Genomic DNA, 16,999 nt, shown 5'->3' with positions numbered 1-16,999 from the left:
GTGTGCTAGTTCCGAGCCCAGGCCTGAATGACCTTTCTGTGGTTTTGAGCACATCTACACATCTATCGCTGCCTGATGGCGGCAGGGCTGGGCTGTATGACAGGTCTGAGGAGGCAGGTGAGAGACAAAGGGAAGAGTGTCCCCAGGTGAGGAGGTCCAGCAGGCAGCAGAGCTGCATTGGCTGAGCCCAACCTGGGTCAGCGAGGACTCTCAAACTGACCCCAAGTTTTAATAATAAAGGGATTGTGGCTTTAATCCACTGAGTTTGGGGACAGTTTGCTATGCAGCAGCAGCTAAGTGATACAGTGCCTTATAAAGTAATGATGGCAACTTGCAAGCCATGCTCCACGTGCGTTTCACATGATCTCACTGTGATACCTGCTTCTGTTGAGTGCATGGGCCAGGCCACAATGCTTTAGGCAGCACATACCTGGCTGGCTCCAACCAGTCAGAACCTTCTCCTCTCACCCGCCTCTCCCCAAGGCCCACAAAGACTCTCACAGAGGCAGTGTGAAGGTCTCCTTTTTTATTAGTTTGTTGATTAAACTTGTAAAATATAATAAGTTACATACACAGAATTAGACAAAAAACATTGACAGTTAAGACTTCATTGGCTAAGGGCCATAGCTCTAGCCTGGGGTGTTTCCTAAATGCTTTTAAGTCTGGCAAAATAACGTCTGTCTCCATACAACATGGCAGGCGGGGTCCCAGCTTTGGTCAGTGGGGATCACTACAGTCTCGGTCTGAATTCCACAGTGGAGGCTAAAGTTCATAGCAGTAAACTTTTCTTGGATTTGTTTCCAAATAAGTAAATAACAACTGAATGTGTGACCATATAAGGACTGGTGCCTTAAAAACGGCCAAGAGTCAGTGAGACGCAGTCTGATGCTGCCTGGAACTCTGGCCCCAGAATCCCAACAGTGTGAAATGGGGCAAAGCCCTGGAGCCAGAGGACAGCTACACCTGCTCTCTCTCTGAGAACATGCTAGGGAAGCTGCAGGCCATCCCCTAGAGTAGCATGCTCATCACTTGTGACACCTGCAGTCGAATTAAGGGGAGGCTTGTATCGTCGTTATCACAAAGCAGAGGACAGGGGCGCTGCAGGATTTCCAAGAGAAGCTACAAGGATGGTTAAATACTGCTGTGGAGTAGTCAGCTTATAGGATACACCAGATAGATTCTGAAACACAGCAGCAAACAGACACAGCAAATGACGATACTAAATATTCACAACCTAATTATGATCCTATCGCAGTATGTTCTACATTCACTGGTGGGAAATTGCTTGTTGGCTTTAAAAATATTATGGATTTCCTCCTCCAAAGCATTTCTTCAGTTACGCGATGTAACTTTGAAAACATTGCTTTATAAATGAGAGACTATTTTTAATTTGGTAAAAACCACAGTCAGACCTATCAGTAGGGAACTCAGCAGTGGCACTACATTAACCCCCTGGCCTGCTCACCACCCTGGCTCTGCAGCACTGGACAGCTGCAAGTGTAATAAGAGAATTTGCCAAGAACAGTGCTGGTTTATTAACCTTATCTGTAAATGTATGCCAAACAATTATAGCTACTGTGAAAACCCCAAATCTGAGTTTTTCTGTTTTATTCCCATTTTACTTGATGACTCACACTGTACTCACTTCCAGGGAGCAGCTCAAAGACTTGGCATTTCCTGTAGCCCCACATTCCTTTTTGCTCCCCTGAGCCTTATTTTCCTGACTATAGAATCACAGACTAACCTCTCATTTGCAGAAGAGAAACAGAAGCCAAGGGAGGGAGAAGGAAGTGGCCCAAGTTGGCAGCACTAGAAGCAGGTCCCTGGACTCTAAGCCCAGGCTCTTCCCTCACTGCGGGGCTTCCTTCTCCTTCCAGCTCAGAAGGCTGGAGTCCGAAACTCTCATACCATGAGCTCATTCACAAGTCTCAGACACTCAAAATCTAGAATAGTGCATGGCTGAACTCTTAGGAAGCCACCATTCCCCTTTCTAAGCAGAGCTGGCCACTCATTTCTGTTCAGCAAGACATGTAATTTACATGGCTTGTGTCCTTGAGCACTGCTGCCCCAAAAGGGCCAAATCTGATTGAGGATGAGGGTGGAAGGCAATCCACATGTGATACAAAACCACTGGGCTCCTGGGCCTCGTACTTAGAGCAGGTGAGACTCCTGTACAGGTCTCCCGGACTGGACAAGCCGAGTGAGCTCCCCCATCAGTGACTGGAAGGGCTGTAGGAATACAACAACCTCAAGAATAGGCAGGGTTATCCTAATGAAGCCACATGGGATATTAACAGACTTGTACTGGACCCGAAACAACACACCAAATGGGGTGTCAGCATTTTGTGGCCATTTTACCATCACCTCAGTGGGAGGCCATCTCCCTCTCCTAGAACTTCTGTTACCTTTTCTTAGAATCCCCCTCATCCAGGTTGTTTGGTATCTTCTAGCCAAGGATCAGGCTGTTTCTGCCTTGTAGACATTACTCCTGTCTCTCCCTTAAAGAGAGGGACCAGACTCTTCATCTAGCATTCCACATTGTTTTGTTCCTTTGATACCAAATAAAGTCCCTTGAGTGAGTTAATGGTTGGCTGGCCGGCCGGTAGCTGGGTGAATAAATATGTGTTCTGCCTGGTGAGGTACAGGCAAGCTGTGGGGAGCATCCCAGCTTTACGCTTTGATCTTTGGCTAGACTGGAAGACAGGACTCCTGTCCTCTTGCTGCCTGGGACAGCCTAAGGCACGTCCTGGTGACAAGGCAGGAGCAGCCTGACCCCTGGCAGCCTCTGGCTCTGTTCACAGTTCCGGGTCCTCGTCAGATCCAGGCGCAGCCCAGGGAGGATGGTCCACAGGCCTGCTCCTCAGGGGGCAGCGGGCGGCTGGGAGGCAGACAGCATGACGCCAGCCCACTCCAGGATGTCCGCGCACAAGGACTCCACGGCATCCAGCCGCTCAATCTGTACCAGTTTTGTGAGCAGCTCTGGGATGCTGTAGCCTGCCGTGCTAATGCGGTCAAAGAGCTGCATGCCATCTGTCATGCCCCAGATCTCATCCCTCTTCAACCCAAAGCTCTCGGCAAGGTGGCGCCACGTCTTCACCACGGCCTTCTCGGAGTTGTACGTGGAGCTGAGCATTCGACTTGTCTTCTCAAGGCAATCAAATGGCAGCTCTGTGGGGCTCAGACCTGTGGAGTTGAAGGGCCACGGTCAGACATTGTCAATGGCAGTCAACAGAAGCTCAAAACCATAAAAATTACTTTAAAAACTATCTTTAAAAATTTGTAAAATAGAGGGAGGGGCGGAAGATGGCGGCGAGAGTAGAGCAGCGGAAATCTCCTCCCAAAACAACATATATCTATGAAAATATAACAAAGACAACCCTTCCTAGAATAAAGACCAGAGGACACAGGACAATATCCAGACCACATCCACACCTGAGAGAACCCAGCGCCTCGCGAACGGGGTAAGATACAAGCCCCGACCTGGCGGGACCCGAGCGCCCCTCCCCCCAGCTCCCGGCGGGAGAAGAGCAGGCAGAGCGGGAGGGAGACGGAGCCCAGGACTGACGAACACCCAGCCCCAGCCATCCGGGCCAGAGTGCAGGGCGCTCGATACTAGGAAAACAGGGCAGCAAGAACAGTGAGCAGGCACTGGAGGCTGGGCGACAGAGGACATAAGAAAAGCGCGTGACCATTTTTTTTTTGCTTTTTTGCTGTTTTGTTTTGGCGAGCGCTTCTTGGAAGTCTTAAAGGGATAGGGACCCCAAAACTAGGGAAACAGGGCAGAAAGACCGGTGAGCAGAGGCCTGAGGCTGGCACCGGAGAATAAAGAAAAACGAACGACCACCTTTTATTTATTTATTTATTTTTAATTAAAAACATTTTTTTTTTAAATTAAAAAATTTTTTGTTCTTTTTTTTTTTTGGTGGGCGTTGTTTTGTTTTGGCGGGTGCTTTTTGGAAGTCTTAAAGGGGCAGGGCGGGTCACTTAATCCAGAGGTAGGGAATCCGGGATCTCTGGGCACCCTAACCCCTGGGCTGCAGGGAACAGGGAGGCCCCTTACAGAGATAAATAGCCTCCCAGCCGCTCCCCCTCCAACGCGCATCCACCACTTTGGAGTAGCTGCCCGAGCCAGGCCACGCCCACAGCAACAGCGGAGATTAACTCCATAGCAGCTGGGCAGGAAGCAGAAACCCTGTCTGCGCGCAGCTGCGCAGCACAAGCCACTAGAGGTCGCTGTTCTCCCAGGAGAGGAGGGCCACAAACCAACAAGAAAGGAAGTCCTTCCAGCCGTCACTCGTCCCAGTTCTTCAGACTATTCCTATCACCATGAAAAGGCAAAGCTACAGGCAGACAAAGACCACAGAGACAACACCAGAGAAGGAGACAGACCTAACCAGTCTCCCTGAAAAAGAATTCAAAATAAGAATCATAAACATGCTGACAGAGATGCAGAGAAATACACAAGAGAAATGGGATGAAGTCCGGAAGGAGATCACAGATGCCAGAAAGGAGATCGCAGAAATGAAACAAACTCTGGAAGGGTTTATAAGCAGAATGGATAGGATGCAAGAGGCCATTGATGGAATTGAAACCAGAGAACAGGAACGCATAGAAGCTGACATAGAGAGAGACAAAAGGATCTACAGGAATGAAACAATATTAAGAGAACTGTGTGACCAATCCAAAAGGAACGATATCTGTATTATAGGGGTACCAGAAGAAGAAGAGACAGAAAAGAGATGGAAAGTATCTTAGAAGAAATAATTGCTGAAAACTTCCCCAAACTGGGGGACGAAATAATCGAACAGACCACGGAAATACACAGAACCTCCAACAGAAAGGATCCAAGGAGGACAACACCAAGACACATAATAATTAAAATGGCAAATATCAAGGACAAGGAAAGAGTTTTAAAGGCAGCTAGAGAGAAAAAGGTCACCTATAAAGGAAAACCCATCAGGCTAACATCAGACTTCTTGACAGAAACCCTACAGGCCAGAAGAGAATGGCATGATATATTTAATACAATGAAACAGAAGGGCCTTGAACCAAGGACACTGTATCCAGCACGACTATCATTCAAATATGATGGTGGGATTAAACAATTCCCAGACAAACAAAAGCTGAGGGAATTTGCTTTCCACAAACCACCTCTACAGAACATCTTACAGGGACTGCTCTAGATGGGAGCACTCCTAGAAAGAGCACAGCACAAAACACCCAACATATGAAGAATCGAGGAGGAGGAACAAGAAGGGATAGAAGAAAAGAATCTCCAGACAGTGTATATAACAGCTCAATAAGCAAGCTAAGTTAGGCAGTAAGATACTAAAGAGGCTAACCTTGAACCTTTGGTAACCACGAATTTAAAGCCTGCAATGGCAATAAGTACATATCTTTCAATAGTCACCCTAAATGTTAATGGGTTGAATGCACCAATCAAAAGACACAGAGTAACAGAATGGATAAAAAAGCAAGACCCATCTATATGCTGCTTACAAGAAACTCACCTCAAACCCAAAGACATGTACAGACTAAAAGTCAAGGGATGGAAAAACATATTTCAAGCAAACAACAGTGAGAAGAAAGCAGGGGTTGCAGTACTAATATCAGACAAAATAGACTTCAAAACAAAGAAAGTAACAAGAGATAAAGAAGGACACTACAGAATGATAAAGGGCTCAGTCAAACAAGAGGATATAACCATTCTAAATATATATGCACCCAACACAGGAGCACCAGCATATGTGAAACAAATACTAACAGAACTAAAGGGGGATATAGACTGCAATGCATTCATTCTAGGAGACTTCAACACACCACTCACCCCAAAGGATAGATCCACTGGGCAGAAAATAAGGAAGGACACGGAAGCACTGAAAAACGCAGTAGAGCAGATGGACCTAATAGACATCTATAGAACACTACATCCAAAAGCAGCGGGATATACATTCTTCTCAAGTGCACATGGAACATTCTCCAGAATAGACCACATACTAGGTCACAAAAAGAGCCTCAGAAAATTCCAAAAGATTGAAATCCTACCAACCAACTTTTCAGACCACAAAGGCATAAAACTAGAAATAAACTGTACAAAGAAAGCAAAGAGGCTCACAAACACATGGAGGCTTAACAACACGCTCCTAAATAATCAATGGATCAATGACCAAATCAAAATGGAGATCCAGCAATATATGGAAACAAATGACAACAACAACACTAAGCCCCAACTTCTGTGGGACACAGCAAAAGCAGTCTTAAGAGGAAAGTATATAGCAATCCAAGCATATTTAAAAAAGGAAGAGCAATCCCAAATGAATGGTCTAATGTCACAATTATCGAAATTGGTAAAAGAAGAACAGATGAGGCCTAAGGTCAGCAGAAGGAGGGACATAATAAAGATCAGAGAAGAAATAAATAAAATTGAGAAGAATAAAACAATAGCAAAAATCAATGAAACCAAGAGCTGGTTCTTCGAGAAAATAAACAAAATAGATAAGCCTCTAGCCAGACTTATTAAGAAGAAAAGAGAGTCAACACAAATCAACAGTATCAGAAACGAGAAAGGAAAAATCACGACGGACCCCACGGAAATGCAAAGAATTATTGGAGAATACTATGAAAACCTATATGCTAACAAGCTGGGAAACCTAGGAGAAATGGACAACTTCCTAGAAAAATATAACCTTCCAAGATTGACCCAGGAAGAAACAGAAAATCTAAACAGACCAATTAGCAGCAACAAAATTGAAGCGGTAATCAAAAAATTACCAAAGAACAAAACCCCCGGGCCAGATGGATTTACCTGGGAATTTTATCAGACATACAGGGAAGACATAATACCTATTCTCCTTAAAGTTTTCCAAAAAATAGAGGAGGAGGGGATACTCCCAAACTCATTCTATGAAGCTAACATCACCCTAATACCAAAACCAGGCAAAGACACCACCAAAAAAGAAAACTACAGACCAATATGCCTGATGAACGTAGATGCAAAAATACTCAACAAAATATTAGCAAACCGAATTCAAAAATACATCAAAAGGATCATACACCATGACCAAGTGGGATTCATCCCAGGGATGCAAGGATGGTACAACATTCGAAAGTCCATCAACATCATCCACCACATCAACAAAAAGAAAGACAAAAACCACATGATCATCTCCATAGATGCTGAAAAAGCATTTGACAAAGTTCAACATCCATTCATGTTAAAAACTCTCAGCAAAATGGGAATAGAGGGCAAGTACCTCAACATAATAAAGGCCATCTATGATAAACCCACAGCCAACATTATATTGAACAGCGAGAAGCTGAAAGCATTTCCTCTGAGATCGGGAACTAGACAGGGATGCCCACTCTCTCCACTGTTATTTAACATAGTACTGGAGGTCCTAGCCACGGCAATCAGACAAAACAAAGAAATACAAGGAATCCAGATTGGTAAAGAAGAATTTAAACTGTCACTATTTGCAGATGACATGATACTGTACATAAAAAACCCTAAAGACTCCACCCCAAAACTACTAGAACTGATATCGGAATACAGCAAAGTTGCAGGATACAAAATCAACACACAGAAATCTGTGGCTTTCCTATATACTAACAATGAACCAACAGAAAGAGAAATCAGGAAAACAACTCCATTCACAATTGCATCAAAAAAAAAAATACCTAGGAACAAACCTAACCAAAGAAGTGAAAGACTTATACTCTGAAAACTACAAGTCACTCTTAAGAGAAATTAAAGGGGACACTAACAGATGGAAACTCATCCCATGCTCGTGGCTAGGAAGAATTAATATCGTTAAAATGGCCATCCTGCCCAAAGCAATATACAGATTTGATGCAATCCCTATGAAACTACCAGCAACATTCTTCAATGAACTGGAACAAATAATTCAAAAATTCATATGGAAACACCAAAGACCCCGAATAGCCAAAGCAATCCTGAGAAAGAAGAATAAAGTAGGGGGGATCTCACTCCCCAACTTCAAGCTCTACTATAAAGCCATAGTAATCAAGACAATTTGGTACTGGCACAAGAGCAGAGCCACAGACCAATGGAACAGACTAGAGAATCCAGACATTAACCCAGACATATATGGTCAATTAATATTTGATAAAGGAGCCATGGACATACAATGGCGAAATGACAGTCTCTTCAACAGGTGGTGCTGGCAAAACTGGACAGCTACATGTAGGAGAATGAAACTGGACCATTGTCTCACCCCATATACAAAAGTAAACTCAAAATGGATCAAAGACCTGAATGTAAGCCATGAAACCATTAAACTCTTGGAAGAAAACATAGGCAAAAACCTCTTAGACATAAACATGAGTGACCTCTTCTTGAACATATCTCCCCGGACAAGGAAAACAACAGCAAAAATGAGTAAGTGGGACTATATTAAGCTGAAAAGCTTCTGTACAGCAAAAGACACCATCAATAGAACAAGAAGGATCCCTACAGTATGGGAGAATATATTTGAAAATGACACATCCGATAAAGGCTTGACGTCCAGAATATATAAGGAGCTCACACGCCTCAACAAACAAAAAACAAATAACCCAATTAAAAAATTGGCAGAGGAACTGGACAGTTCTCCAAAAAAGAAATACAGATGGCCAACGGACACATGAAAAGATGCTCCACATCGCTAATTATCAGAGAAATGCAAATTAAAACTACAATGAGGTATCACCTCACACCAGTAAGGATGGCTGCCATCCAAAAGACAAACAACAACAAATGTTGGCGAGGCTGTGGAGAAAGGGGAACCCTCCTACACTGCTGGTGGGAATGTAAGTTAGTTCAACCATTGTGGAAAGCAGTATGGCGGTACATCAAAATGCTCAAAACAGACTTACCATTTGACCCAGGAATTGCACTCCTAGGAATTTACCCTAAGAATGCAGCAATCAAGTATGAGAAAGACAGATGCACCCCTATGTTTATTGCAGCACTATTTACAATAGCCAAGAATTGGAAGCAACCTAAATGTCCATCAATAGATGAATGGATAAAGAAGATGTGGTACATATACACAATGGAATACTACTCAGCCATAAGAAAAGGGCAAATCCAATCATTTGCAGCAACATGGATGGAGCTGGAGGGTATTATGCTCAGTGAAACAAGCCAAGCGGAGAAAGAGAAATACCAAATGATTTCACTTATCTGTGGAATATAAGAACAAAGGAAAAACTGAAGGAACAAAACAGCAGCAGAATCACAGAACTCAAGAATGGACTAACAGGTACCAAAGGGAAAGGGATTGGGGAGGATGGGTGGGTAGGAAGGGATAAGGGGGGGAGAAGAAGGGAGGTATTAAGATTAACATGCATGGGGGGGTAGAAGAAAAGGGAGGGCTGTACAACACAGAGAAGGCTAGTAGTGATTCTACAACATTTTGCTATGCTGATGGACAGTGACTGTAAAGGGGTTTATAGGGGAGACCTGGTATAGGGGAGAGCCTAGTAAACATAATATTCGTCATGTAAGTGTAGAATAGTGATACCAAAAACAAAGCAAAAAAAAAAAAAAAGGGCAGTTCCTGTGTGGTAACTTCCAATGAGTTCTACACAAGGGTATAAAGGGCATATAAAAGTGTAGGCAAAGGGTCTGTTTGTGTTTATACAGAGGATCAAAGCCTAATTGGGCTATCCCGAAAATGAACTAAGATACGATATGAAAAAGAACTTCCAACATCAGCACTCTCTGGAAGACTCATGCCAGAAGATGATCATCAAAAAACCCCAACAAAGATCCACGCACTGCTACAGCTGTAGATGCACTCATCCCACCAGTTCCTGGACTTGCCATGGGAATGAGGAAGGAGATATCTAAGCTGGCGTTTGCATACAGTAAAACAACAAATTTGACTGGATCTATACTGTTGGAACTCAACCAAGAATTTGGAGAAGTGCAAATTGTAGCGCTCCAAAATCTTACAACTACAGACTATTTACTGTTAAAAGAACATATGGCATGTGAACAGTCCCCAGGAATGGGTTGTTTTAATTTGTCTGATTTCTCTCAGACTGTTCAAGTTCAGTTGGGCAATATCCACCATATCATAGATAAGTTTTCACAAATGCCTAAGGTGCCTAACTGGTTTTCTTGGTTTCACTGGAGATGGCTGGTAATTACAGATATGCTTTGGTTATGTAACTATACTCCTATTATGTTAATGTGTGTGCGCAATTTAAGTAGTAGCTTAAAACCTATATATGCTGAAGTTACTCTACAAGAAGATATGTCAAAGAAATAATCAATCTTCCCATGTTTTCTTCCGCCTGCTACTTCTATAGCTTTTCTTCTTCCTTCCTAACTACAACCCTTAAATAGAATTCGTGCCTCATATCAAATTTATAGAGTATCATAATTCTTCCAAGTGGTAAAGATACCTCAAGACAAATGCTGGGCATAGAAGCCACAGGGCATAAATATGCAAAGAAGTAAAAAGCTAACCTTTTCAAACAATAAGGCTTCCCTCTCACTTACCAACTTCACATTTCCCTGTATGGCCCCGGAAGATGACTGGTTAGCCAGAGACGGGTAAGATTCCTCAAGGGAGGAACAACCTAAGACAGGCATAGTCGCAGGGGGGCCATCAGGTGAGAAATTGGGGATCAACAGAGGTGAGGCTTAGAACCTCACCCCCCCTGTTCGGAGAGAAATCTTCTGCATACGTGGATGTCTTATTGCCCTGGTCTAGCTTGGATTAACACATAGTCTACAGGCACACACCTGATCATCTACATTTGCTCTCTTACAACACTAAACTATGTTTTCTACCTTTATCTTGTATCTACCTACCACTTCAGCATTTTATTAAAAATAATAATAATAAAGAGAGAAATGTGGTATCCACATATAAATCAAGTATAAAAACCAAGTGAGTATTCATATTTGGACTGACTGTTTATAGTTCATAATGCATGAGCAAAACCGAAAGTTTCTGTGATGACTGCCCTTTTACTGTTCACTATGTAACTTATTCATTATGTAAGAATTTGTTCTACATGTAAGAACTTGTTTGTTATGCCTCAGAAGATTGGAGACTGACGAAAATTAGGCTTGGAGTGGATTAATGATTGTGCATTGAGCATTGACTCCCCTATACAGAATTTTATTGTCGTTAACAACCATTTGATCAATAAATATGAGAGATGCCCTCACAAAAAAAAAAAAAAAAAAAAAAAAGGACAGACTTCCAATGGTAAAATAAATAAGTAACCGGGATGTAATGTATAGCATAAGGAATATAGTCAAGATATTGTAACAGCTTGGTAGGGTGATAGCTGGAACCTAGAATTATGTATATAAATGTTCTACCACTGTGTTGTACACTTGAAACTAATGTAATGTAATACTGTGCATCAACTACCCTTCAATAAAAAATAAAAAAAAAAATTTGTAAAATAAAACAGATGAAATGAAGAAAACCATGGAAAATAATACATAGCTTAGGGCAAACAACACTGAGGACTTTGCTGGCCACATGAGAAGCCTCTCCATATGTCCTGATACCAGAAGAGTCTGTCTCCTCCTATGAAAAAACTGCCTCACCAGCTGTTACAGTGATCTGCTCAGGACCATTTTCAGCAGCCACCAAAGGCTCAATACAGGCTGCCCTTAGTTGGGTAACTCTGCCTTACATGGAGCTGGGCTGAGAAGGGGGTCAAGGGACAGCATGATGTCCCTTTATGGAATAGCAGTCACCTTTTTGAAAGGTGCTCTCAAAGATAGCCCAGAGCTGGCGCTATCACAGCCAATGCAGCAGTCTAATGATTCCCAGTCTTCCATGCATGTCAGGTTCACCTAGGACCATTAAAAAAACTGATGTATTTCACTTCTGGAAGACAGAGTAAACATGCTTTCCCCTATTCCTCCTGGTAAGTACAGCTAAAAACCCTGGACACCGTGTACAAAGCAAACACAAGAAGACGCTGGACAGTGGAGAACAGGCAAACCAACAGGGGTTTCAGGCCTGGAGCAATGGCATGGCGGTGAGCTCCTTAGATTTTCTTTTGCCCCGTTATCCCACACATGGAGCTGAAAAGTCCAGCAATGCAGAAACACCAACAAATAAAACAGAAACAGCCCCAACAAAAGCCTGCTTCCTCTAGTCAGAACCTAGACAAAGAGAAGCTTAGCAAGAAAAAAGCATTCAGACAATAACTGCTTTATTATAGCCAAACATCACAGAAAAACTGGCCCTGCACCCCGCCAAGGCCAGGAAGGCTTGAATGGGGCCTGGATGTCCGTCTCGTGTTGGCTGTAGCACTGCACCAGGGTGGTGTTAGGAATGTCCAGGCAGGGGGCCTGGACTTTGTCATCATCCGTTGGTCATGAGCCTCCCACTCCCTGGAGACCACTTGGAGAAACAGATTTCCACCCTCTTCCCCAACCAGCAATATAAAGGAGTCCCTGCTGGGGTGTGAATGAAGACTGTGTGAGGACCTGGACGTCTACCTCCACCTGAAAGGAAGGGGCAGCACCCTCCTCCCTTCCTCCCCTGCCACAGAGGTATCAGAGGAAGCCAGCTGCCACACAAGGTGTGGATAAGCTCCAGAGTCTCACAACGTGACGTGAAAACATGAAGATCCCAAACGACTTAAAAAAGATAGGCAATAGCTGCCGACACTGAGCTAAGTTACAATTATCTGACAAGGATTTTAAAGAAGCCATGAAAAAAATGCCAAATATACTTGAAAAAAATGAAAAAATAGAAAGGATTAGCAAAAGATAGAAAATATAAAAAGAAGAGCCCAATAGAAATGTCAGAACTGAAAAATACAATAATCAAGATAAATAGCTGAATAGATATGCTCAACAGCAGAACAAAGACAGAGGAAGGAATCAGGGAGCTGAATAACGGAACAGAAATCACCTCACTGAACAGCAGAGATAAACATAGACTGGAAAGCACAGAGCCTCAGGGACCTTTGGGGCTGTGACAAAAGATCTCACATATGTTTCATGGGGCCCGAGGAAGAGGAAAGAAAGTGGGGCTGAAAAAAGAAAGAATGGCTAAAAACTTCCGAGTCTTGGAAAGAGACATAAGCCTACAGATTCAAGAAACAGAAAACTCCAAAGAGGATGAACCCAAAAAAATTCATATCAAGACACATCATCAATAAGCTTCTTAAAACTGAAGACAAAGAAGTCTTCAAAGTCTTGGAAGCAGCCAGAGGAAGACAACACCCACCCCACAGAGGAGAAGTGGTTTGGGCAGCAGTGCTTCTCTCATGAGAAACCTGGAGACCAGAAGAAAACTGAGAAGTATTTTCAAGTCCTAGAAGAAAAGAACTGTCAATCCGGTATCCAATACCCAGTGAAAATACCCTTTAGAATTAAAGGGGAAATCAAGACATTTTTAGGCTGAAGGAAAATGAAGAGAATTTGCCACCAGCAGACCTGCCTTAAATGAATAATCAAAGAAGATCTCCAAACAGAAAGGAAATGGTAAAAGAATAAATCTTGGAACATCAAAAAAGGACACAGTAAGAAAAATATGGGTAAATACCATAGGCTTTCATTTTCCTGTCATGTGTTCTGAATCATGTTTGCCAGTTGAAGCAACTGATGTGGCCCTAAATATATGCAGAGGAAGTATTTGAGACAACTGTAAACAGGAAGGACATAAAGGAAAGTAAGCTTTCCATACCTCATTCAGGCTAGTAAAATGATGGCACCAGGACATTGTGATCAGTTATGTATATATAGCACATAGAGAAACTACTAAAATAGCTATGGAAAAAGATGCACTGAAAACACATCAAATGTATCAATCAAAGAACATAAAAATGGATTTCTAAAACATGTTCAAGTGACCCAAAGGAAAGCAGGAAAAAGAAAATAGAGAAATGAAAACAGAGACAACAAACAGTAAACAAAAAATAAAATACCAGTCTTAAAACCTAACATGTCAATAGCTACATTAAATGTAAATAGCTTAACTGCCAACTAAAAGAGCTTGCATCTATAAGAAACTCATGTTGGGCAGGTTGAATGAAAAAAGAAGAATGGAAAAGGTATATCTTGTAAACTTTAATAAAAAAGAAGCAGAAGTGGCTATCATATCAGATAAAGTAGACTTCAGAACAAACGAAATTCCCAGAGACAGAGAGGGACATTATCTAATGATAAAGGGGTCAATCCACTAAGCAGACAAAGAAATCCTAAATGTGTAACCATCAAACCACAGAGCTCCAAAATATCTGAAGCAAAAAGGGACAGAACTGAAAGGAGAAACAGACAAGTCCACAAGTACAGTTAGAGACTTTTATACCTCTCCCTCAGTGATTAAAGGAATAATTAATCATCAAGAACACTGTCAACCAACAGAATCCAATTGACATTCATGGAACACTCCACCCAAGAGAAACAGAATATACATTCTTTTCACTAGTAGGTCTTAAACTTCAACAGAAGAATTTAAAAGAATCAAAATTATACAGTGACTGACCACAGTGGAATCAAACTATATTATCAGTAACAGAAAGATAGCAGGAAAAGCACACACTTGCAAACTAAACAACACACTTTTGGGGGTGGGGTGGCAGGGATTGAATTCGGTTCATTACATTTATTTCCCCAAGAAGTTAATGTATTTAAAGACATGGCTTATTTTTCAAGTGGAGAAACACTGTTTTCAGACCTTGATTAGGTTTCTGCCAGTTCCTTTGACTTTCCTTCCTAAAAATATTGATTTGTATGTATGGGTGGAGGGAGAAAAGATGTGGGGTCATCATTGTTCAGGGAGGTTCCAGAGCCAAAGGCTGCTGGTGCTTTCCAGGCAGGAGAGAGTCATCAGCTCACTTCCTGCTCTGTGTCCTGCACCATGAGGAGAGCCACTGGGTGGAGGGACAGCACAGTGCCGGCCTCCACTGCACTGCAGGAGCTCCATGCTGCAGCAGGCTGACACCACTGTGAATGCACTTGGTGCAGTTTAAGGACTACACAACACATCTCTAAATAATCCATGGGAAATTTTTTAAATGAATGAAATTCATTTAGAAAAATTTCAAGGGAAATTAAAAAAATGAAAATACAAAATATCAAAACTAGTAGCACAGTTAAAATAGCAACTGAGAGGGATATTTGGATCACAAACAATTACTCAAGCACCTAGGAAAAGTTTAGCAAAATAAACCCAAAGCAAACAGAAGGAATGATATAATGAAGATAAAGGCAGTAATCAAAGAACTTGAAAAGAGAAAAACAATAAACATGAAAAGACCAGTTCTTTGAAAAGATCAATAAAATGGACAAATCTCTAGTAAGATTGAAAAAGAAAAAATAAAGACACAAATTACCAACATGCAGTAATGAAAAAGGGGATACAGACCCTGCAGAAACAAAAAGATGCTACAGCAGTACTGTGGGCAACTGTACACACACGCATTTAACAAAAAGCATAAACTACCACAACTCACTCAATATGAAATAGATTATTTGCATAGCCTTATAACTATTAAAGAAACATAATTTGTAATTTTAAAAATCTCTCAAAAAGAAATGTCTATACCCATATAGTCTCACTGGAGAACTCTACCAAATGTTCAAAGAAGAATTAATGCCAAATCTACATAATTTCTTCTGGAAAGTAGAAAAGGAGGAAAGACTCTCCAACTTACTCTATGAAGCTAGTATTAGCTTGATGCCAAAACCAGATAAAGACAGCACAAAAAAACAAAATTACCACTATTCCTCATGAATATAGATGCAAAATCCTTCACAAAATTTTAGCAAACATGATCAACAACATATAAAAAGAATTATACACCACAACAAGTGAGCTTTATTCCAGGGATGCAATATTCAATATTTAAAAATTAATGTAATCAGTTCACGAAATTAATGCGTAACATCTGCAAAAAACCTAGGAATGTGAAAAACCAAGTGCTTTTACTTTGGGATCAGAACGAAGGCAGGGATTTCTGCTTTGATCTCATTTGACACAGTGTTGAAAGTCATAGCCAGCGCAATAAATAAAGAAATGGCAGACAGGTCGGATAAAAGCGTCCCCACTTGCTAATGTGATCATCTATGTATAAAATCTTAAGAAATCTACATTACTCACAGACCTTATAAGTGAGTTCGGCAAGGTCATGATACAAGATAAACATACAAAAATCACTTATATTTCTGTATGCTAACAATTAATAGACACTGAAATTAAAATTCATTAACAATTATTCAAAACACAAATGAAAATTTGGGTATTAATCTGGCAAAATATATACAGGACTTGCATTCTGAAACTACATAATGCTGATGAAAGAAATCAAAGAAAATCTAAATAAGAAGAGACCTACTATTTTCATGGATTAGAATACTTAGTAAAAATGTCAAATTTCCCCAAACCTTAGTATACAGGTTTGAGGTAATTCCTATCAAAATCCAGCAAAATATTTTGTAGATATATGGGAAGGTATTGTAAAATTTATATGTGGAGGCAAAAGAACTATAATAGCCAGAACAATTCTGAAGAGAAAGAAAAGTAGAAGCAGTCAGCCTATCTGACGTCAGGACTGAACCATATACAATAGGAATCGGGACAACGGTGTTAGAGGACCAGACACATGATCAGTGCGACACAACAGAGAACTCAGAGAACAGACCCGCACCAACACACCTGAGTTGATTTCTGACAAATACGCAATTCAATGGAGGAAAGGTAGCCTCTCAGCAAATGGTGCTGCAGCAAATGACTTCCAGAGGCAAAAAATGAATCTCAGCCTAAGTCTCATATCTTATATAAAATTAACTCCGACTGATCAGGGACTGAAATGCAAAACATAAACTACAAAGTGGAGAAAATGTGTGCAAATCACATCACAGGACTACTATCTGGAACTTTAAAAACTCAAAAATTGAACAGCAAAAAAATTATGCAGCCCAACTGGAAAATGGACAAAAGAAGAACATTCACTGAAAGGGACATACAGATGGCAAGTAAGCACACGCAAAGATGTTCAAACA

General features: G+C 41.5%; 1 protein-coding gene across 4 annotated transcripts in view; it reads right to left on the bottom strand.

The window, feature by feature from the left end:
- Positions 1-511: 511 nt before the first annotated feature.
- EDAR (ectodysplasin A receptor) overlaps positions 512-16,999 on the bottom strand; it is a 108,819-nt gene continuing 92,331 nt past the window's right edge. For all 4 annotated transcript variants that reach the window (XM_057496862.1, XM_036920572.2, XM_057496863.1 and 1 more), the window contains one exon: positions 512-3,183. In XM_057496862.1, the coding sequence (XP_057352845.1) occupies positions 2,861-3,183 (323 nt within the window). In that variant the 3' untranslated portion in view covers positions 512-2,860. The remainder of the gene's footprint in view (positions 3,184-16,999) is intronic.

This window comes from Manis pentadactyla, chromosome 2 (genome assembly GCF_030020395.1).
Source record: "Manis pentadactyla isolate mManPen7 chromosome 2, mManPen7.hap1, whole genome shotgun sequence".
NCBI lineage: Eukaryota > Metazoa > Chordata > Mammalia > Pholidota > Manidae > Manis > Manis pentadactyla.
This window is presented reverse-complemented; position numbering and strand designations above follow the sequence as displayed.